At 43.6% G+C, this 23,202-nt stretch overlaps 2 protein-coding genes and 1 pseudogene across 3 annotated transcripts in view; 2 read left to right on the top strand and 1 right to left on the bottom strand.

Moving 5' to 3' along the window:
• Positions 1 to 6,924: 6,924 nt before the first annotated feature.
• LOC104553508 (claudin-22) lies at positions 6,925 to 7,578 on the top strand. Its single transcript, XM_010196197.2, has one exon. It carries the CDS (start codon positions 6,925 to 6,927, stop codon positions 7,576 to 7,578), a length of 654 nt encoding a protein of 217 aa, XP_010194499.2.
• Positions 7,579 to 8,809: 1,231 nt separating this feature from the next.
• Positions 8,810 to 9,416, top strand: LOC104553510 (claudin-22-like; annotated as a pseudogene).
• An 883-nt stretch (positions 9,417 to 10,299) lies between these two features.
• The window catches only part of WWC2 (WW and C2 domain containing 2), a 108,195-nt gene continuing 95,292 nt past the window's right edge, over positions 10,300 to 23,202 (bottom strand). For both annotated transcript variants that reach the window (XM_061992380.1, XM_061992381.1), the window contains 4 exons: positions 21,429 to 21,521; positions 20,107 to 20,349; positions 14,872 to 14,999; positions 10,300 to 12,886 (listed from right to left, as the gene is read on the bottom strand). In XM_061992380.1, the coding sequence (XP_061848364.1) occupies positions 12,820 to 12,886; positions 14,872 to 14,999; positions 20,107 to 20,349; positions 21,429 to 21,521 (531 nt within the window). In that variant the 3' untranslated portion in view covers positions 10,300 to 12,819. The remainder of the gene's footprint in view (positions 12,887 to 14,871; positions 15,000 to 20,106; positions 20,350 to 21,428; positions 21,522 to 23,202) is intronic.

Below are 23,202 nucleotides of genomic sequence, written 5' to 3'. Positions count from 1 at the left end.
AGGGAGGAAACCGCTGTTGCTGTTTCCCTCCCTGTCCCCAGCCCTGCCTCAGGAGTAGCTATAGGCATCTCCACTTCACTCCCTCCTCACTTGCCCCTCTGACGTTCCCTGAATAGATAGAGCCTTTTAGCTTTCCTGAGGTAAAGTAGGGAGGGTGAGAGGTAGTAGAGAGAAAGAGTGGGGATGAATATGACAGAAGACTTACAGTAAGGTGTACATTTAAGTGCTAAACAATACTGACAAATGTTAATGGTTTGATAATGACAGGATGTCATAAACTTGTTAAACTATAAGCTTACTTGGATGGGGGAGGGAGGAATATTTAAATCCTGGGGGGGAAGAAAAGCACTTCTTTGGAAAGGGGGAAAAAAATCTGCAATGTTAGAGAGAACAGTTGCTTGCTAGGAGATGCAGGAATTTTCCTAGCTTGCTGCACCTCAAAGGGTAAATCACTAAAACAGTTTAATTAACTAGAATCTTAAGAACAATAATATTTCAAATGAATACCATAAATTGTTCAGCTTCTTTTCTCCCTTCCCCCCAAATATCAATTACGGCAGAGGAACAAAACGCCACAGGTGCCCCACACTTCCTTCACTTGTCAGACATTCTCACGGCTCATTTCACACTCTGGCTAGTTTGATGTTAAAAGGTATGTGCAGTCTTCTAATTTATGGTTAACAAGTCCATATTATCTTTGTAATACCTACTGTCATGCAATAACAATTCCCCATGTAGGTTCAGCTGGGTCCTACAAATAATTTCACTGAAGTTTACTGACAATAAGAAACATGATTTAAGGATCGAGGGAAAGCTTATTATACTTATTATTTGCAGGTATTAAACAAAGAATATTATAGAAATGTGTATGAGTAACACTCTATTAAACCAGTCTCATAATAAGAGATGGATAATGATAAAGAAGCTTTCAGTTTATCAGACTTCCATAATTCAAGGAAATCACATTCCAATCACTGTGACATGACTTTTCATACTTACAGTAATCTCCTGTATTGACAGTATATCAAAAATAGTTCCCTGAAGAATAATGCTAATTTTCTAACCCAGTCAACCCTCACTTTGAAGTCTGATTTGGGATGGTGGTGGAAAAGTTTCTGCAAAAGTTGAGGTATCCAGCCTTAAAGCATTCTTTATTCTTCCAGTATAATGATGGCAGATCTACCCTCTCTCATTTCAGTCCTTTGAATAAGTCCCTAAAGCAGAAATAGGCAGTTTCACCTTGCTGTGCTTAACTCTTTCAGTGCTTTTCCCTTCTAGATGTCATCCAACTGCCACTATTCCTACATAACATCTTATTTCAAGCTTTTGATTAATCTTACAGAAGTAAAACTGTCAGCAAGGTCTTTCGCTCCCAGAAGTACATTTCTTCGGCATACGTAATAGGCTCTTGTTAAAGTTGCTTAATGAATTGCATCCAGTGTTTGAGGAAGGAGGTCCCATTCAGAGGGCCAGCGATGGTCAAACTTTCCCATGTGATAAAGTTCATCAGCCCCTTCCTGGCTCTTCCGTGGGTGTTGAGGTAACATGTGCTGGCTGAGTCGTCATCTGCCGCTGCCGCCCTCAGCCCAGCTCTGCCTTGCCCTCGGCTGCTGGCCCGACACGCTCAGTGTGGAGCCACCTGCAGTGGCTGCACTGCTGGGCTGTTCTCTGCCTATGCCAGAGAGGGCGGATTGGAAGAGGTGGTACAGCTTTCATGATGATTTATTTTGATAGACTGTCACCTTCTGCTGAAACTTCTCCACAACATATTCAGTTGTTTGTTTTGTGCCTCCTTTGCTCTGGCAGCATCCTAGCTCTCACGGAAGGGCGTTATCTTCAGGTATAACACAGAAACATATAATGTAGTCTCACAAACCATCACCTCTAAATATTGTTAGCGGTTTTATGAAAGTGTAACGACCCCATGAGCTAACCGTGTGTGTTTACAAGTTACTCTCTTTTCCCCTTCTGAAATGGAATTGTCATTCTCCTCCTCTCTGGCACCCTCTCTCTGCACTGCCTGTGTTCCCCATGAGCAGTGGCCTCTGAATGCCCGTGGTTGGAGGCCGCTGCTGCTGCTCTGAGTTGCCTGCTGGGTTGCACTGGGGCTGGGGTGGGCCTGTAACTGCCAGTGCCACTCGCACTGGTGCAATAATGGATAGCAGCATGAGCTGTGTTCTTTGCCTGTTATTTCCCTTGATTTCACTGAAGGGCACACTGAGTATTCAAAACAAGAATCCATTTCTTTGTGATACTGACTTGGGTAAGAAAATGCTAACTCCCACAGCTTCCAGGTCAAGCAATAAGGTGGAAAACAAAACACTGCTAAGCTGAGTGAATTAACTCACTTGTAGTAAGATGTCAAAGACATTACTTTGCCCAGTTCTGACAGCAGCTGTGTTTTACTGGTTGTAACTAAGATTCAGTTATAGGAAGTTGGTACACTGGCTCTTATTGCCATCTTTTGTGTATGAAATGGGAATCTAAAGAGACCTGTGAATAATTAGTGAAAACACTAGATATAAAAATGAGCAATGAAAAATATTTAGGGAACTCTGTGACTGTTTTCAGATAAGCAAAAATTACAGCACTGTCTGGGGAACATTATTGGAGACAATAGTACTTCACAGACAAGCACCGTTTTGGACTGCTGGAGAAGAATAAACAAGCCCACAACATGAACACACTTGTGCCTTACAGAGGAACTAAAAGTATATGGAGAGTCAGTCCCTCATAATACACTGACTGCTTCTGTGGGATTAAATTGCCTAGTCAGCTCGCAAAGTGCTGCACCTGATGTTTCTTTCCACTTACGCTGAACGTAAAACATTTGGATAATTGTGTGGGCTGCAGAGCTGTGTAAAGACAACAGTTCCCTAATAATTTTTTGCAGGGGGTAAAATATTAATGTATCTATCTCTGGCCATGGAGGTTCCCAGAAGAGTTAGTGGCGTGCTAAAGCTTTTAAAGAAAATATGTATTATTTTGCAATAGATTCAGAATCCTCGTGTTCTCTCTAAAATGGTTTGATGTGAAAGAAAATGTGATGCACTTACTTGCATGAAATGATATGCATGCTGACCACCTCCGTTCTCCTTTAGTCAAAATGGGTTTGCAAAATGATGCTTGGGGTTGGTGCAGTGAATGATGTGATCTCCAAAGCTTTAAATGGCATTCCTGAAACTGTAGGAGCCTGATCGTGACCCGTGCAATATTCTTCACAGGCATTGTCTATAGTGAGAGGTTTGACAGCTCCATGCCTCACAGAACTGTCTGCTGAAACAGTCAATATGGCAACAGCAGCAAGCACAAGCTCTCCTGATCTGTGTGTGCCACTGGCTCCAGGGGCTCAGTGCTCCCGAGAGCCTCTGCTGGCTCCTGCATGAGGCAGGCACTGGCAAACGGACCAGAACTCTCTCTTCTCTGCAGCTCAGTTCCTCATTTGCTGAGATAATTTTTGCTGCTTAAGTCTACTCTGTAGGATGGTGTCCCTGAATGTTACATACATCAGGCTTTACACCTGGGGGGGGGGTGTGGTTGGGGGGGGGGGAGTTTGGTGCAGGGGAAGGAAAAAAAATGCTCTAAACTCGGTCAAAACCCTGTCTATAGTCATCCTCACCTTCCTTTCCTGAAAGCACAGTGGTCAGTGGCAGCTGTACCACTCTTCCTCTTCTTGCCAAGCACAGTCCTTGCTGCAGAGGCTGGCAGGGGAAGGGGCACAGGCAGGGGCAGAATTGTCCTGGAGCAGCTCGTTTGTGCACAGGCCCCATGGCACTGTCTGGAACTCCCTGGCAGGCAGCTTCCCTGCCTCACTGGCATGGGATGCAATGTCCCTCTCCACTGAAACCCCTTGGGGTGTTTGTTGTTTCAGGCTGTGCAGATGTCAGTGGATGTGTTTCACCATTGCGATGTAACAGTGCCCGGTACACATTATGCAATGTAAACGTAACTGGTGTATGTCTCGCACTATCTCGAGCAGTTAGGGCAGGCACTGATGGGAGCTCAGTTCTAGCCCTTGGGCTTGGCAGTAACTCTGACATGTCACCCTCCATGTAGGCACAAGTCTACCAAAATAAAATTATTCTGGGAATGAGACACTTTTAGATGTGAGAGAAAAGCAATAATGTTGAGGAGGAAAAGTATGAAAGGAGAACAAGGGAGATAGGACTAAGACAGTTACTGACCTGAGAATCTATGTATCTCAGTTCAGCCTGAAGACATTCTTTTGTTTATGGCTTTGCTAAGGTTTTCATAAGATCAGTAAGTTCCAAGTAAAGGCATTTCAGACCTTGTTGCAATCCTGGTGACAAGGCAAGTCTTAGCTATTTATCTATTTTTTTCCACTGGAAGAGCAAGGATTCTTTTATAGCCTTGCACAGGGTAGTATAAGGAAGCTTTGCTTGCTCTTAGTGCGCAGTTAACAGGAGGCTGCAGAAGTTAGTTGGCAGATTTTACTGATACAGCAGCCTGAGTGCTTCCGAATGTTAACTGGCATCCTGCTCCAGTTGTGGTCAACACAATCACAATGAATGGACTTCACAAGCCTGACCCTTGTGCTCTCACACTATTGGCTGCTGGACTTCAGAGCAGAGAAGGAAATGTTACATGTTCACAGACAGGAGAAGCACATAAGCTTCCAGTAATGGTTCTGTCAGTAAACATGACTTTAAAGTCAAATAAGCATGTAGCCCCTGCCTGAGCAGAAGCACTCCTGAAGTGCAGTCGTTTATCTTGAAGTTACTCAAATGGCATTATGGACTCTCTCATTCAGTGTCACAATGATTTTCAGAACTAGCACTCTTTTGCTCTCTATTCAGAGAAAGGAGAGAGAAACAACACAGCCAAATCTTGTGCACAATGCTTTTTTTTTGGCAGGAGATTTTTTGACCCGCTGGGCTGGGTCTGTACACAGGCAAAAGGAAAACAGATCAGCTTTGTTGGCTCTTCACAACTTGTGACAAGAGAAACACAACAATGAGAAACTAAGACTTGGTACAGAAGTAAGGGGAATACTGCCACAGTAAGATTTCTTAATTCATGGAATGGTAGGGGTTGGAAAGGACCTTTAGAGATCATCTAGTCCAACCCCCCTGCAGAAGCAGGGTCACCCAGATCAGGTCGCATAGGAACATGTCCAGGTGGGTCTTGAAGACCTCCAAGGAAGGAGACTCCACAACCCCTCTGGGCAGCCTGTGCCACTGCTCCCTCACCCTCACAGTGAAATAGTTTTTTCTTATGTTTAAGGGGATGAAGCTGGAACACAAAAAGTTACAAAAATTATCCCTTGTCCTGTTACTATCTACTATAGAAAAGAGGGATGTCCCAGCCTCCTGACACTCACCCTTTAGATATTTGTAAATGTTAATAAGATCCCCCCTCAGTCTCCTCTTCTCCAGACTAAACAGCCCCGGTTCCTGCAGCCTTTCCTCATATGAAAGATGTTCCAGACCCCTGATCATCTTGGTGGCCCTGTGCTGGACTCTCTCCAACACTTCCCTGTCCCTCTTGAGCTGAGGAGCCCAGAACTGGACACAGTACTCCAGATGAGGCCTCACCAGGGCAGAGTAGAGGGGGAACAGAACCTCCCTTGCCCTGCTGGTCACACTCTTCTTGATGCATCCCAGGATGCCATTGGCCTTCTTGGCCACATTTCTGGATTTTGGAAACCTTCTAAAGCAGTGTTACATTTTTCCATCACTCAATAACCCCCTTTGGGCAACTGAGACTTAAAATATGTGGCCGTGGCCATTAGGGCATCTAGGAAACAAAGTCAAGAGAGAGTGAAAACCATGTCTGGGTCATACTCGTGTGCCTGTGTTCCCCCTGCTCAGCTCTCTCCCGTGCCCGCTGTTGCGTTACATCTGTGGAGGGGAATGGCAGACACGTGTTCTCCTTGCTGACCCTGTAGACAAGCCCAGGTGTAGCTGACATGAGAGCAGGCAAAAAGGAGGGTTGCTAATGGGGTAATGGCTTAATGGTATCTTGCTTTGATCAGACCAGGTACCGGCCCTGGGAGCACTGAGTGCCAAATGTTGTCAGACACTAAGCGTATACACTCTGTGCCATCTGGGACATGGGTCTAGGAAAGGGGACACTCTGAGCCGGTGTAAGCTGCTACCCTGGTGCTGATGAAGCCCCGGGGCAGGTAAAGTTTATGCTGGGCTCATTATGGTGGAGGGATGTCTAGGGTTTCATTTTCTACGTTACTTTCACCATCCCCTTCTCTCTTTCCCCCTCAGAGTCGCTCAAAACAAAGCCCATTTTAAAAGAAATGAATGTAGAAAATGTGAAACATAAGGATCTTGTACAAAGCGTCTTTTACAGTGCTGGGGACATAAAACAGGGCAGTGGAAGATAAGCCATTATGTATGTTGAGGAAGTCTAAGAATAAAGATTATAGGCAAACAGTCTACCTTTCTTTACAAGGCCTTGATTTACATCCCTGAAATCTCAAATTTAGCTATTACAATGAAGTCCTGTTGCACACAGAGCTGACTTTCTATCACCACTTAAAATCTAATTAATCCGTATTGAAGCACAAAGATTTCTGTTGTGTTTTAGGGTGAGGGGTCATAGAGCCCTCTTTGTTCATCCTCAGGCTTGTAATCATCGGGCATTGGGATATAATTTTACCAAGCAAATTGGAAGGTAACAGATCAAATCCTTATCGGAAAGCCTAACTCACGGTTTAGTGAAGTCCTCCATCCTTTATGTGAAACTTTATATTTGTGAAGAACAAAAACGTGTTTCAGAGCCTCCAAAGGGTTAATAGCAAGGGCTTATATTTGGGGCAGCAGAGAACTAAACTCATCATTGCTTCCGCCATCGCTCGAGGTAGCGGTTGCCACGGTGCTGCTGGGGAGACCTTCTTTCCTTCTTCCCTTCCTCCTTCCCTCCTCTGGCGTGTGGGACTCAGCCGGTGCCATGGCCTTGGCCCATCGGCTGGTTGTGCAGCTGGGCGGGATGCTCTTCTCTCTGTTGGGCTGGGTCCTCTCCTGCCTCACCACCTACTTACCCCAGTGGAAAAATCTGAACTTGGAACTGAACGAACTGGAGATCTGGACCATGGGACTCTGGCAGGCTTGTGTTGTCCAGGAAGAAGGGGGAATGCAGTGCAAGGACTTCGATTCTTTCTTAGCTTTGCCGCCAGAGCTCAGGATTTCTAGGGTTTTGATGTTTTTTTCCAACGGATCGGGGCTTTTGGGCCTCTTGCTCTCGGGATTTGGGTTGGACTGTTTGAAAATCGGTGAAAGGCAACAGGAGCAAAAGAAACGGCTGTTGCTCTTTGGAGGAATGCTCTTCTGGATCTCGGGGATTACAGCTATTGTCCCAGTCTCTTGGGTTGCCCATTCCACCGTCCAGGAATTTTGGGATGAGAATATACCAGATATTGTTCCCAGGTGGGATTTTGGGGAAGCGTTATTCGTTGGCTGGCTTGCTGGATTTTGTCTTATATTAGGAGGATCCCTACTCAATTGCACGATCTGCTCAACCAAAGTGCATCTGTCTTCAGTCCGCTATGCAGCGGCAGAACAGCGGGATCGGTGTCGGCGTTTGGAAACTGAAACTAGGCCTTAAAATGGAAGGTTTTAAGCAGTCCAGAAAGACTGCCCTCTCTCTTTCAAACCCCAGAGCAAGGCAGAGGCTTGTTCCAGTTGTAACTGAAAGGCCTCTTTGTTACCTCGCTGACTTGCTAAACTTGGGGCATTTTCTCCCCAGCTGGCAGGGCCAGGGGGCGCGTTTCCCAACCCACAGGACTGTTTTAAGACTTTTCTACACAGCAGAATGCTGAAGTTTCCGTAGACTGCGCAGAAAAGGTGCTTTTGCTTTCTCAATTCCACTGCAAAACCTTGACTATGGACATGCATGTTCCCTTACAGCTTGGCTTTTAACTAAACTATGCTTCCTTTTCATATGTAGCCGATTAAAAGAGCCTCCAAGCTTGACTTCTACCATAATTTTCCACTTGCCTGATGCAAGTGCTGTACAAATTTGAGTTTTCACACCCTCAACAGCCTAAATCCACGCCTTGCATCAGATGGGGTTGTGGTGTACTTGGAAATCGTTGTGCTAAGGAAAGGGTAGAGTTCTGACGTTCCATCAGGCTCTGTGGATGCCTGGTTGTGTGTGGGGTGTTGTGTGTGGTGGGAGTGCTTCCTACCCAGCAACTTGTGGTTGCCCACTCCAGCACATTAAGCTGTCCATACAGGTTAGTCTAAGCGTTTCTGGCACCTGCATGCATGCTGCATCAAAAATAGACTGAGAAATGCTGCTCTAGAAAACACTTCGCTGTGTTCTCCTGACACAGGTAGTGAGGCATTATGCACCCTATCAAGGGCTCCTCCAGGTCCACTCGCTTACAGCAACACATTGTTCTGTGCCTGTAACCTTGGACTACATTTACCCAGCCCTAGGGCACATGGCTTCCGTGGCTGTGGGTGGAAGTGGAGCAACAGGACATGAAAACTTTACAGAAAAACAACCAGGGAGGTGCCCAAACTAGCAGAGCTGTAGTAATGCTTTAGCAGACTGATGGAAAGCAAAAGATATGCTTTTCTTAAGAAACCAAATCCCTAACTACTGAAAGGCGAGCCCAGCTTGGCCTCTCCCTTCAGCTGTTGGTGTACCTGTCTGTCCCCCAGACACACAGGCAATGCAGTGCAGGAAAGGGAGGAGCAGTTCAGGCTTTAAACCATTAAAACCAGATTTTAACTTCTGCTTATGCTGTATATGACAAAGACTGGAGCAGAAGTGTCTGCGCTAGCGTGTGTGGCTGCAGTCTGGTGGCTGCTGACAAGGACGCAGGTGCATGGCCGTGGGCTGCAGGGAGCTGCGTGGCTGCGCTCACAGAGACTTTACCTGGTACCTGCAACTACCCACCAGGCTGGAAAAATCTCACTTATATACAGTAGGACTCTGCCAAACCTGTGTAGTCTTGGATGTAGGAGGAGCACAGCATAAAGCTGTCAATGCTTTGCTAGCTTTGCCTCTAGGATTCAAGACTCACTGGATTTTCTGTCCACACCAAATGGACTAGGACTTCTGAGCCTTGCGATCTCTAGTCTTGTTTGGACTACCTCAAGCTGGAGGACAGAGAGCTAAAACTCCATCTGTTACTCCTTGGAGGAATATTCCTGGGGATGGCTGGGGTTCTGGCCTCAGTCCCCGTTTCTTGAGTTGTCCATGTTATCAATCCAGCAACGCTGGGACGAGGATTTGCCAGAGATTGTGCCCATGTGGGAAACAGGGGCTGCACCCTTCAGGGGCAGGAGTGGTAGATTTGTTATCCCTGTAGGGGTATCTCTACTCCTCTCCACAGTCTGCTTGCCCTCTGGTCACCACTTGCAGAGAAGTATGCAATGACAGATGTGCAAGATGCCCATAAACCTCTAGAAACTGGAAACAGAAGACATTAAGAGGGCAGACATGAAGTTTCAGATTTCTTACTCTTGCATTACAGTGGGAAAGGTCTGCTGAACAGGCAGGTTACTGTTTGTTTACAAGAGCAGGGAGAGGAATTGTTTCCTCTTAGCTAGTTCATTTTATCACTACTTACCTTCAATTTTCATTACATTAACTGATGAGCTATGGAGGTGTAACCCCTGCATTCCTCCATGATCTGATCCATTGCAGACTTTATTTTTGTAGGGGATTGTATTTTGGTGGTTTTTTTTCTTTAGGATGAATATAAAATTTCTAATCTCTAGGCATGCATGGAGACTTAACCCATGTGTGAAACGGCACAACTCCTCCCAGGACTGCTTTCAACAATGTCTTTCTTACAAAAATTGTTGAAGTCCTGAAAGAGGTTGTAATGCCAGTTCAACGTGTGCCACAAGAACCTAATACAGTACATCCTTGGATGAAGTTTCCTGGACCTGTATCATTTACAGTAAACTAAATGTTGTCAGGAGTAAGGTCAAGTAACAAAGGATTCTCCATGGGGTGTGTGTGTGTGTGTGAGTGAATGGCTGTGTCCCTACCTGCCACCTTGTTAAGGAAAGGCAGTGTGTCTGGGTAACGAGAAGATGGTGTCCAGGGGCCAGCTGACCCCTGTTCAGTGCTACTGCAGTTTTTACTTAATGCATGTAAAGAACCAACTTCCAACACATGAATCAGTTTCTATCAGATTTGTCAGTGAGTGATGTGAACTTTCCATAAATTGCAATGATTTTACATTGACAAAGCTGTAGCAGCCATCTGCTTCTGCAAAGAGCCTACAGAGACACAGAACAGCACTAACAGAACCAAATAAAACACCAGTCTGGGAGAGAGTTTTTTGTTAAAAAAATGTATTTTCCAATCACTGAAACACATGGAAAGTGCAGAGACACGTTAATCTATGTGATGTACTTGCATACTCTTACAGACAAAATTAGAACAGAAACACATTCAGAATATAACCTGATTAAATATTCAGTTCAGTCCTGAGCATTTGATATTTAATACAGTATAAACATAGCAACAGTAAAACAAAAACCTTAAAATTATCTGATTTGTGTGCTATTACAACTTCTGCTAAACTGTGCTCATTTGGCTAAGTATTCTTGTACCAGTAATATCTAGATTTTGATATATGTGACTGCAGTGCCATTGGTACCTGGAAGCAGAACTCATAACATTCGTTACACCCCGCTGGGCAGGGTAAATTCCACTTTAAGAGTCATGTTTATAATTCTAAACTGCTGGGGCTTTATTTAGACGTGTTTTAGCTTATTCTATTGACTGTTTCAAGTGTGAATAATCTGAATTGGTAAAAACAAAAAACCCCACAACTCCAAACTTAGAATTGTTAAAAGCTGCCTATAACCATGTTCAACGTTACCAATTTGGAAGAAGAGAAGCATGAACGTGCTCAAGTCACTTAAAAATGAGTTCTGTGAGCTCAAGCCAGTAATACTTAAATTTTGACCTCACCTCATGCTTATGATCGGACAATAATACTTTTCTTGAAAAATGACTCCACACGGAGGAGAAACGTCTGATCTGGCAACAATTAGACAACTCTAAACATTTTTCACAATTGCATCCTTAACGTCAAATATTTTCATGGCCAGAACTGAACGATATTAAACAGAACATAAATAAGACTGTAAATAAATAAAAGAAAAATCATAAAGTACACCTCTAAAAGCTTCATTCTACAAACAACTTATAGAATCAAATTGAGAAGCTGAAACTGTCAACCTTCATTTCACCTCTACATTAAATAATTCCAGATTTTTATTTTTAATTGACCTTTCAAACAGGAAGGTTCTCTCAAACCCACGAAACCAAAACCAAATGGGGCGTTCATAAAGGATCTTCAATCAGTCATCTTGCCCAAAATAGCACGTTGGGCTCTATGTTTACGTGAACTGACGTATTTGTGCATAAGAGAAAGCCCTTGGGTGTTACACAGACCTCTCATCACAGAATTGTCACTTTGAATTTAAGACAGCTGCTACCATGTTGGGGTGACATTTGCTTCCATTTTCTCACCAAGTAATTATAGCCTTTTTGAAAGATGAAGTCCACGCCTCTGTGGCTCGTTGCTTCAGGAAGGAAAGTTTAGCCAGTGAACTAAATACATCCCAATGCAACATAGTAAGTGGAAAATGAAATATTTCTGTGACGAGCAATGTCCACCTCCTAGGATGGTACCCACAGAAGGTGAGAGCCCAAGTGCTTGCCAAGACTGGGCTGCCCAAACACAGCACGGGACTTGTAACAGAACGTATCCACAGCACCTGTGCACCCTCAGCTGCAGACAGGGGCAACTGTGCATTTTAAAAAGTGTTATTAATTGTACCGAAAGATGTGAAGACTGTGAGTCGGGAGCTTTCCTTTCTCAGGAAGGGCTTACCTTGGCAACGAGCCTTCTGATAGCCGACTTAGCATGTGACAGAGTCCTCTCCTCCTATGGATACTTTTATGAAACATCTTTGTATTTGTAAACTCAACAAACACTTTTACATGTTCCTAGTTGGCAGTAAGGAAACCTCTAGGACAAAAGATTAACACAGAGGAACTCTCATTTTTAAGTGTAGAATGGCTGTAACTGTTCCGATTTCATTGTTGGTATTATGAATTTGATTCAGCTTCCAGCTCAGAAAGCAGCTGCCCCTTTTGGTAGTCTCATAGTAAGTTTTTAGGGTTACCGGTCTGCCTTGCCTTTCTCCCCCACAGACGCAAGAAACCTTTTAGTGCAGGTTAAAGTACTGTACATTCACAAAACTAAACTCTGAACTCCGTCTCTCCCTACCAAGTATTAAAAAAACAAAATCAGAAGAAATTTGTTATTGGAAACAAGATTTCCCTGTGGCTGATGAATGTAGTTAGCAGCTGGTGTGAGGCAGCCTCGATGTTTTGGAAAGGAGCTTATGCTTGCGGTTAGCTTTAAACTATAAAAGTCTCTCTTGTACAAAAATATTGCATGGCCAAACAGCCATCTTCACAGTCTGCTCACAAGAAAATAGTGAAAAGATAAACAAGCTTCCGTTGAACTTATATTTCTCACCACAGTGCAGTTCAACAGGATACACACTTAAGTCCTGCCTTTGTTCCATCTTTACAAAATAAAAACACACATGCAATACATACAAACTGTACAAAATCAGCATCAGTATACCAAAATTCAGCTACTTTGGTTTCCCGGTCCTTGGGCATGTTTGCCTTTTTTTTTTCAGCATACAACAACTCCACTCACTGTATTTTACAAATAAACATAGCAACAGTGAATGTAAAATAGAGGATCTGTAAAAGCAGGTCACTGGAACTACAGAGTTCGTCTGAAAAAGAGATGAGCAAGTGGAAAAACACTTCAACGCAAACGCATAATTATACATCATCAACGGGAAGGGCTGGTATGCTGATCTTCGCTCTTGTGAAGTAGGCCATCTTCTCCCTCAAGTCGGGAAAGAAAACAAGTGCTTATTTTCCTGTCTGTGGCATGACTCCAATGTCATCTGCTGTAGAGCTGATAATATTACAGCAGAGTCCTTTAACATATAGTTTGGAAAATATACAATGAATTTATTCACAACAAATGTGGCACTGACATAATTCTCTTCTTAGGCAGATTTATGTAGAAAGCATCTCCAGAGAGAGGAAAAAATATCAATATCTCATTAATAACTGCAATGATGAGACTGAAATATCGATCCTCGTCACTGAACTCCCTATGATGGTATTTCAATGTGGGGAAAGGAAAAGGCTAAACAAAACATTTTATCCTGACTTGGGGGGGAAGAAATAATAAAATAATTGGGTCTGGGTAAGACTCAGAGAAGCAGAATTGTCAGCCAGGTCTCTACTTGCTTCCCCTTTGTTGTTACCATTTCTGTCTCCTATGAGCTGAGGGATTACTGAAGCATAACAAACGTACACAAGCTTGTCTGCCAGCAGCTCAGCAAGCAGGTGACAAGTATTGGGGGGTTAAAAATTAAAGCTCAGAAGAGTCATTCTTCTCAAGAGCTTCAAAACTGCCTCCGTGTGATCAGTTTGCGAGGCCAGGGCAGTGTGACAAGCCCAAGCAGCTGGGTGCGTCCGCTTGTCCAGGCGACTGCTTGTCCAGGGGCCCACACCACATTTTCCACCGGCAAACCTTGAGTTCCCATCAAAAACAGCAGCCCAGAGCCAAATCCACCATGTGCACTGGATTCCTCAGCTGGTTGTGTAGGGAGTAGAAGAGCAAGGAGAATGGAGTCTTACAATACCCTTCTTGCAGGGGAATGATGTCTTGAGCACTATGAGATGTTCCTGTCAATTTGGGCAGCGTGCTGTCTGTGATGACTGTTAAACGACCAGCACTGACCAAAACTGAATCAGGACTTGCACAGAAAGTGAAGACTATTAGGAGATGCTCTGAATTTCATGCTGAAGGTAAAGAGCGTGGACAGAATGCTTTTTTGCTGAGGAACTCCTTTCCTTTCTCTCTTGCTTTGCCTGTGCATCCCTTACACTTATGGTTTGCAACACGTGCCTCACAGGCCCTGTTTGTTTACGGACTTCTCAAACTGCTCACAATAAAATGGGTGTAAAAAGGAAAAAAGCTCCTCTCACTTACTAGTGGCTGACTTACATTTCCTGTACAGGAATCCAGAAATCAAGCTTGAGAACTGTGCATTAGTGACACAACAGATTCAGTTAGCTTGCAGTACTGCTTCTGTGCAGAAGAGTAAGCACTGCATTTTTCAATTAACAGGTTAATATCTATTTTTGGGTAGCAGTGTGGCCTTTAGGCTGCTTGCCTACCGCTCACTGTCCTACCTTTTACAAACTTACACCAGTTAGAATTATGGTTTGAGACAGAAAGTGTTCATTTATTCATGGCTTATGCTAAACAAGAACATTTGATGAATTGCTTCATGTAATTGGTTGCTGTTCCCACAAACAAAAGGATGAGGGAAACAAAAAAAGAGAAGGGATTCAAGATCTTTCTGAATAGTAAGTCTTGAGCAATGGACTAATAGTGGTTAATCAGTTTCCTAATGAGATGTATATTTTCCGCCGCTCCTTGAGGGGCGATTTGCTTCAGGCTCATGCCATCCCTGGGAAAGACCACTAACCTAAAGCCCACTGTCAGTCTACTGTGGGCAAGGTGAGCCATGGCAATGGTCTCACCTGTATTTGCCCACAGCAGGTGCCACGGGGAGCTCCGAAACTTTTCACTCTGCTTACTGATCACCACAGCTCAGCTGACAGACATTCTGCCACAAGCAAGTTACCCAGCCCCGATCCTTTGAAACTCCAATTTTGACCTCTGTTAGAAACACGTGATGTTTCTTGCAATTCGGAAGTATGGAGATTTTTCACGTCTGAATATATTTACCAATAATTCCTGTTACTTCTCTGCACTAAAAAGAGCATGCAAAGCACAACAGGCCATACCTGAATGACTGCACCTGCAGTGGCACTTTCTGGCTCTGCTCCCGTAACCGGCATACATCCTTGGAAGCTTTCCTCATCAACTTCTCAGCACTTAAACCTTGCTTCTGTTCTTCTTTTGACTGTTCAGCCTGTAAACAGGAAAAATAGCTATATTTTTCTAATAAAACCCAACTACTAATTTCAAAGAAATGACAATTTCTTGTGCATCAAGCAAAACACTTGGTGTTGTGAGGCTTTACAGTTGGACTTGGTAGTTCTGTGAAAATCTCTGTTTGAAGGGTCAGCAAGACACAAGGCTCCCATTAAAAGCCTAAGACATGGGCACAAAATAAGGTAACAGCTTTTCCTAAAGAAACACCCCAAAACCAACAGAGTATGTGGCCACCGTTGGTGTGCAGGCGAGTCCTTCACGTGCATTCTCACCCCATCACACGTGAGGTGTACGGCAGGGGCTGTGCCACCTCACTTCCAGGCTGCAGGGACTGTCAGACAAGTGTTCTTTACTGTATTTGGAATTTTGCCAGCCAACAAAATTTATCAGAATCGGTTCACATTCTTCAACAATATTTCAAGTTCTTTAGAGGTTAATTTTTGATGCTTACTTTTAGACACTCAGACTTGAAAACACTGTTCTGTTACCTCAAATTAAAACGCACACCCAAGCCAGAAACGGTGGTCTTCAAAAAGCTGGGTTGTCACTTAGGGGTTCATGTCTCCAGTTCTGAATTCAACCCACAGGACTCACAAAGAACAAAAACAACTAATTCAATAAAGTTAGTCCATACTGTCAGTTTCATACTGGGTATCTACAAGAAATCTGTTTGCAGCAGGATAGTGGTAACCCCTGTCTGTTGAAACACACTCCAGTGTTTCATATGAATCATACAATGGTAGGGGTTGGAAAAGACCTTTAGAGGTCATCTAGTCCAACCCCCCTGTAGAAGCAGGGTCACCTAGATCAGGTCACATAGGAACGTGTCCATGCGGGTCTTGAAGACCTCCAGAGAAGGAGACTCCACACCCTCCCTGGGCAGCCTGTGCCAGGGCTCCCTCATCTCAACAGTGAAATAATAATTTTTTTTATGTTTAAATGGAACTTTTGTGTTCCAGCCTCATCCCATTACCCCTTGTCCTGTTGCTAGATACTATCGAAAAAAAGCAATGCCCCAACCTCCTGACACCCACTATTTAGGTATTTGTAAATATTAATGAGATCCCCCCTCAGTTTCCTCTTCTCCAGACTAAACAGTCCCAGTTCCCACAGCCTTTCCTCATAAGGAAGATGCTCCAGTCCCCTGATCATCCTGGTGGCCCTGTGCTAGACTCTCGCCAGACGTTCTCTGTCCCTCTTGAGCTGAGGAGCCCAGAACTGGACATAGGACTCTAGATGAGGCCTCACCAGGGCAGAGTAGAGGGGGAGCAGAATCTCCCTCGACCTGCTGGCCAAGGAAGTGTTTCTACATGAAAGAACAGTATCTTTTAAAAAACTTCCTCAAAATCCAGCCACCTCGTACTGCTGTTAACTTCTTAATCCCCAACTCCAAAACAGCTATGATTCTAAAAGCAAATTCACCCAGAAATACTGTTTTCCTTATTAGCTAGTGAACATAAATTTGCAATCTACAACTGGTAATGTCTCAATTCATTTTACATCTATCACTGGCCATATGTTGTATCAGCTCCCCTAGTTAACATTTATCATCAAAGCACTACACACATAGTATTTCAAAATTGTCTCATTTTATCTTCTCCCTAACTACACACAAGATTCTTTTGACTACAGCACTTCAGGTTAACAGCACAGATGACTTCTTTGTTTTCATACTCTCTATTACCTTGTACTCCCTTTTCATTTTTTTCATCCTTTTCTTTTTTCAGGATGCTTTCAGAGAAACTCTGCTTCCAGCCCAAGGTCTCTAAGACTAGGCACCATGATCAGGTTTGTATTTACACCGTGTTTCTTGAGCCATTTATCAAGGCAGTGAATCCTCCATCTATATAAAGTACAGCAAAGCACACTCATGCCTTGCCCATACATTCAGCAAGTGCCAAAAATCTGACACTTACCTGCCAAAAACAAGGGCTAGGTAGGAATGACTGTATCTGTGCTTAACTTCAGCATGACATAAAGAAGGAGGGCTATCAAAATTAAAGCCAAAACACCAGTTTCTGTCTTGCTCTTTAGTATAGAGGAAAGAAAACAAATCTAAAGGAAAAACTCTGTGCTAAACATCAAAGCACTGCAACAAGGACACACCTGTGCTATTAATGACATAATTACAGATTGCCTCTCCTTAGGAGAGGTACTGGAAAGAAACAAAGAAGCAGCTTACAGATATCCACAGGAATCCTTTTCGGACATACACTAAGAGAAAGTACTTCAGAGGACACAAAGTGTCTGAAGCTCACTTGTCTGAGGATTTAAGACTCCAGTGTTCAAATACTGCATGATTTCACACAAAAATGCAACCTAAACAAGTGAAAATGCTGCTGCTGCACCGAGTTACCAAATCTGCAGGTGTTAGTGGGCTTGATATGCTTGCTGTACTGGGGAAGGTATGGTAGCAAGGGGAAGGAAAGTATGGAGTCTGTGTATTCGGCTTCAAGCAGAGTAACTGAGTGCTAGTAAGCAGCCACTGATTTTGAACATCCCTCGTATCTGCAGTTTCATTTTTCACTTGAGACTCCAAATTTCTTGGGCACTTCCAGCTGCTGCATTAGTCTGCACCATTAGAATGCCTGCAGGACCTAAAAAATAATCTATGACAATGTTCTCTAGGCTGCTGTGTTTTGCTAACCCACCCAAGAGGAAACACTGACAGCAGAGCACAGCATTCTCAGGGTTGTTCTGCTCCACAGGGGAAGGCTGCTAAGATTTTAAGGACAGAACTATTTCTAGAAACTTTGCAAGCACTCTTCAAAGAGGTGGAGTGGCTGTGATCATTATTCTGACTTTCAGTTTGGCAAGAAGGACCTAAATGCTGTGCTACAGCCTGCATATATTTCAGGAACATATATTCTTCCCCTTATTCCTCATTGCAGTGTGTGTCGTGGTGTTGACCGTTGACACTAGAAATAGAAAACATGCCAGACCTGTCTGCTGCCTTGAAGAGCCAGTTGGAATAAGTAAGCACAAATCCGAAGCACTGATAATACTCAGTGTTGCAGAGGCAGACTCTATTCTAGCAGGAATAGCTTTAGAGTGTTTTTAAATTAAGCAAACAGAACCTGTAATTTCTATTCTGCATCCAGCATTAAACTAAGAATTTCCAAATAAATTTAGCTATGCTTCTTTTAGATTAAGCTACTGCTTCTATGGGTTGAAACTTAGAGATCACATTCATACACTGAATTCACACAGTCAAAAAGCACAGTTACACTGTGCAATGATTAAACATTGTGCTGTCTTACCCCATTTTTCCCACAGGTTTCTAAGAACACTGCCAACGCTCAGCCTAACCTTTGCTGGTTAAAATACCAGCCCAAGGGAAGACAGTCAGGAAGAGAGGAGGAGAGGAAGACAAAGAGATGGGAGGACGTATTGGAGAAGTTTTGTTACCCAAGCTATCAGATGGCCAAGGAGTTCCTGCAGTAGGTGATATCATTATTGTTAATGACCTCTGATGAATTTTTTCTTCCCATCAGTTTATCAAACTGCCTGTTGAACCTATGCAAATTTGCAGCACTTAAGTGTTCTGCAAAAAACATTTTACACTTTCTAAGCGTTATGCTGTGTTTGCTCCCATTTAACCTGCCACTTCCTCAATTCCCTGCTTCCTGTGTAATAAGAGACAATGATTAATTGCTCTCCTCCACCCCACTCATGATTTTATGGCTTCAGTTGTAGCTACTTAGCCACTCAGAGGAACCTGTTTCTTCCTTTCACCATCCTTGCTGACCCTCTGTAGTTTCAAGATCTGCTTTGAGAAGGCGGATCAGAACTGAACAATGTTATGTTACAGGCATGACAGGTATTTGTACAATAAACCAATGATTTATTTTGTTCCAACTTCTTTTCTTGGCAATTCCTGTCTTATTTGCTTTTTGATAACTGCTGATGGCCGTGTGTTTTTGTTCCTTATATCTGGAGTATCTCATTCCTAACATCGAATTCAGAGCTTGGCTTTGTGTATGTAAATATTGGGATCATCCCTTTGGTCCTCTACACATTGCTATTCAGTGACATTTAACTTTTAAAAAACCAACATCTCTGGCTTACATACTGGGAGGTCCTCTGCACCTTGTTGAAACTGCTGTCCACTTTTACTACTCTAAATAATTTGGCGTCATCAAAACACCAATCTCTATCCACTGTAAATAGCTCAAGAGTATAAATCCATCCCAGATGTCAGTAGCAACCTCCTCTCATTGAAAACTGCTATAGGCTGCCTGACACAGAGGAGAAGGGGGCTCCAGAGGGCATCTGCTCCAACCTCCTGCTCACAGCAGCTGATGCTACAGCTGCCTACTCAGGGTCTTGTCCAGTTGGGTTCCAAATAGCTGTGGATGATGAGTTTTTCCACCCCCGACAACCTCTCTGTGCAAGGTCTCATTTCAGTGTATGATCACTCTCACAATTTAAAGCAATGACTAACCTCCCCAAAACTTAACAAAAAGCCCACAAACATCCAACTTTTTAATGTACCCTGTTGCAACTGTCCGTGTTCCAACTTGTCACTGTTGCCTCTCACTCATTCTATGCTGTTGCTTTCCTTTGCCAAAACTAGAACCAGTTACGTCCTGTATAAGGACATAAGCCTCAGCAGAAGTACTGCCTTTCCCACGCGCCACTGCCACTGTCATTGCCTCTACCTGTTACAAAAACATCTCTTGGCTACAGATTCTGTGCAGACTGCACATCACCTGATCTGGAAGAACAAAAAGCTTCTGCACATCCACAGAAGCACAATTGGGACGTGAAAATTTTAAAGTAACTTTTAAGTTTGTGCTATTTTACTGAAGCAACGACAACTATTGCCCCAAATAGCTGGAGTGTCTGCTCCGAATTACTGAAGTATTTAGAGGGCACTAGAAAAATACTACATCAAATTCTAGGTTTAAATGCGGCAGTGTGGACTAATAAAGAAACTGAGTTCACAGTGGGTGATTCTGAGGTGCCAAATGTTAGCTTCTGTAAAAACCTTTACTGAGACAGACTGAATTCTGTAACGTACTTATAGAGAAGGTAGGGGCATATGCATATTCCCTCACACGGTATCTGTATGCTGCTCGTACCTGTTTTTCAGCTTGTTTCAAGAGTTTCTGGAATCGTTCATCCTCTAGCACACACAGGGGAAGGTCTGTCTCTCCCCTGCCTTTCATTTCTTCAAGCTTCTGTTTAAGATCCCGCAAGGCCTGAAGCTCATCGTTCAGGCGACTCTGCCTGGTGCGCGACGCCTGGAGGTCCAGCTCCAAGTCCAGGGAAGTGCGCACGGGGCACTCTTGCGTCGCTCTTCGCATGATTGGTTGGCAAACAGGCTGGATCATTTAGGAGACAGAAGAATAAAACTCAGTATCTAGGGAGGCTAGCGTAAGCTTTGACAGAATACTGTCAGGAAAGCTCAAAGAGGTTTTTGTTTTTCTTTAGCAGAAAACTGCTGTGATGAGATCCAAGTCCCCAAATCCACATATTCTGGAATTTTTCTTCAGTCGCTAACTAAAAATAAATGTAAAAGTTCCTCCAGACAGGTCTACGATGATGCATTTGCAGGTTAAACCCAAAACCCCCTCTTCTAATCCCCAGGACAACACAATGCCAGGAGATCAACACTATTTAGATTTCCCCATAGATTTCAACTGCATTGTTCATTTTTATAAACGTTTGCTTTTCAAGCCCTGAGCAAACACCTAATGTTACCAGCTTCACAAACATGCATTTCAGTGTATTTCACACTATTTACTGTCCTTTCACTGTACATTTTCGCATGAATAAGTCAGGCAGGAGAAGCCATCCCAGACTATTCAGTGTTTATTTCTTAAGCCAAATGTAATCCTGCTGCCTGGTAACAACCCTTCTGCAGAAGGGATTTTTTTAGTTAGAAATAAGATTAAAATATATCTCTCCCAACCTACATAAAAATGAACTCCATACAAGAGAAATACAGTCTTACTCTCTTGTTCTTCAGTCTTTTCACTACTAGAACACTCTTGGAGAAGAGTAAATCGCCATTAAAAGGACATCTGAATCCTTGGAATTTCCACCAGAATTTTCTCAAGATACATGTTCTGGTGATGACTTTTGTGCAATGTAAACCACCTTACACTGGGTGACTTGAAGTATTTGGGTTCTTTAACCCAGATCCCTCTGACAGCAACAAGCTCAACAGTAAAGGCCACAATGCCAAGCACCAGTGTCTTGCTGCTGCCTTCAGCCACAACTACAAAAGCTTTGTTGTTAGGGGAAAATGTAGGGCTGAGACCACTGTGTTGGGATTTCAAGCTGAAACTACAGGACTACATGTGGTACTTGCTGAAATCCTTGAAATAAAGTGTAGGCTTAAGTTTGTTATTCCTTCTCTCCCCATTAAGCCACCTGCAGGTGACTAGCACATACACACCCTTTTAACTCTTAGGCTCCGCCGTTCCGTGGCGTTTCTCACAAAGAGAGACTTCTTGGCTAATGTTGAGCTGTCGCTGTCACTTCGATTCAACTGTCAAAATGAGACATAAACAGAGATATAAAGCACCTTCGTATACAAATATCTCTGTATTGATGAAACCAGTCAGAAAACCTCAGTGGTGATACACATGTAGGCCATTCTTAGTACAACACTTTTTTTTCAACTAGAATGATTGTCTGCTCTAAAATTCTATTCCTAAACCCAGGCAAACACTGATCATAGAATCATAGAATAGTAGGGGTTGGAAGGGACCTTTAAAGATCACCCAGTCCAACCCCCCTGCAGAAGCAGGTCCACCTAGATCAGGTCACACAGGAACACGTCCAGGTGGGTTTTGAAGACCTCCAGAGATGGAGACTCCACACCCTCCCTGGGCAGCCTGTGCCAGGGCTCCCTCACCCTCACAGTGAAATAGTTTTTCCTTATGTATAAATGGAACTTTTTGTTTTCCAGGTTCTTTCCATTACCCCTTGTCCTGTCACTAGATACTAGATCTTACTGAATTAATAGTAAGTAGACTCTTCAGGAATGCAGGAAGGTAACTATGGTTATTAAGTACTGCCAAATCACTGCTTGCCTTTTACATGACTGAAAGTTATAAACTAGGGATTTCATTTACCTGGGGCAGGTTTTAAACAAATTTACTAGAGGGGAGGTAAATTGCTCATGTGGACCTGTGCACCTGTCCAACAAACGGTATTTTTGTATAATTATTCTTTGGAACAAGTGTAGGTGTGCCTGCAGCTTCCTTCTGAAACACTTCCTGCTTCCCAAAAGTATGCACCACAGCTCAGCAGGAGCTCCTTCTTAATTATAGCATTAGTTCCATGTATGTCAGTGCAGACTGACTGTTACATGCATCTGCATGCATAGTGGTAAACTTCAGAGAAAACAGAAGCAGGGTATTAATTTTACCTCTTTAGAGAAGGAGAGACAAAAAGAATCACTCTGCTAACGTTACAATAACCAAAGCCAGAACCCTGAGTATGCTTACACAGGACTGACTGGGAGTTCAGGGTGAAAAATTTAACTTCTGGCGATACGAATACACCTCTTGAGAGATAAATCTGACTTTTCACCATGGAAGCCCTACTGGGAGCCCATCCCCCACTATACACAGGTGCCTGTCATCACTGATGTTCTTTAAGCACTCTTCAAGGGATATTTTCAAAAGCACCAACAGCCTTTGGTCTGTCCTTTAGGCCTTGGAAGTCTGTGTGATTGCTGTAACACTGTATGAAAGTAGGTGCTTGCTTAAAGCTAGGCCATTTCTCCTGAAGGGAGAGCAGCTGGCACTTAGCCAGAGCACACCTAGAAGATGCCTGGCCCTGGTGCGGCACCACAAGGCAGTTATGCGCAGGGTACAACCGAGCACAGGACTGGGGAAGTGGTGTCCAGCCCTCTCTGGGGGCTCTTCAGAGGCAGCTACAGCGCCCACTCTCAAGTCCTGACAGGGGATGCCACTGGTATTTCTACAGCTGCACGTGTGCAAATGTGGGTTTTCCCTGGTTTACTTTGCTTCCAATACTGTACACAATGAGAAAGAGAATTGTTGATTCAAGGTATGTTTTTTTTTTAGTTCTGGCTTCTGGCATCGGATTTGTAGCAATATTCCAAGTTACAAGAGCCCAATACTTTTCCAAATGCAAAAACCTCTGGAGTTTACACTAACCTATTGGGGCAACTCCTGTTACTTCCTGTGGAAGGCCTC

The sequence above is a fragment of the Colius striatus genome, chromosome 3, assembly GCF_028858725.1.
Source record: "Colius striatus isolate bColStr4 chromosome 3, bColStr4.1.hap1, whole genome shotgun sequence".
NCBI classification, from domain to species: domain Eukaryota; kingdom Metazoa; phylum Chordata; class Aves; order Coliiformes; family Coliidae; genus Colius; species Colius striatus.
The sequence above is the reverse complement of the archived record's forward strand: the minus strand, read 5'-3'. Positions and strand labels throughout refer to the sequence as shown.

Bases quoted from the DNA above. Each gene is read 5' to 3' on its own strand.
- LOC104553508 (XM_010196197.2), top strand. From the start codon at position 6,925: ATGGCCTTGGCCCATCGGCTGGTTGTGCAGCTGGGCGGGATGCTCTTC.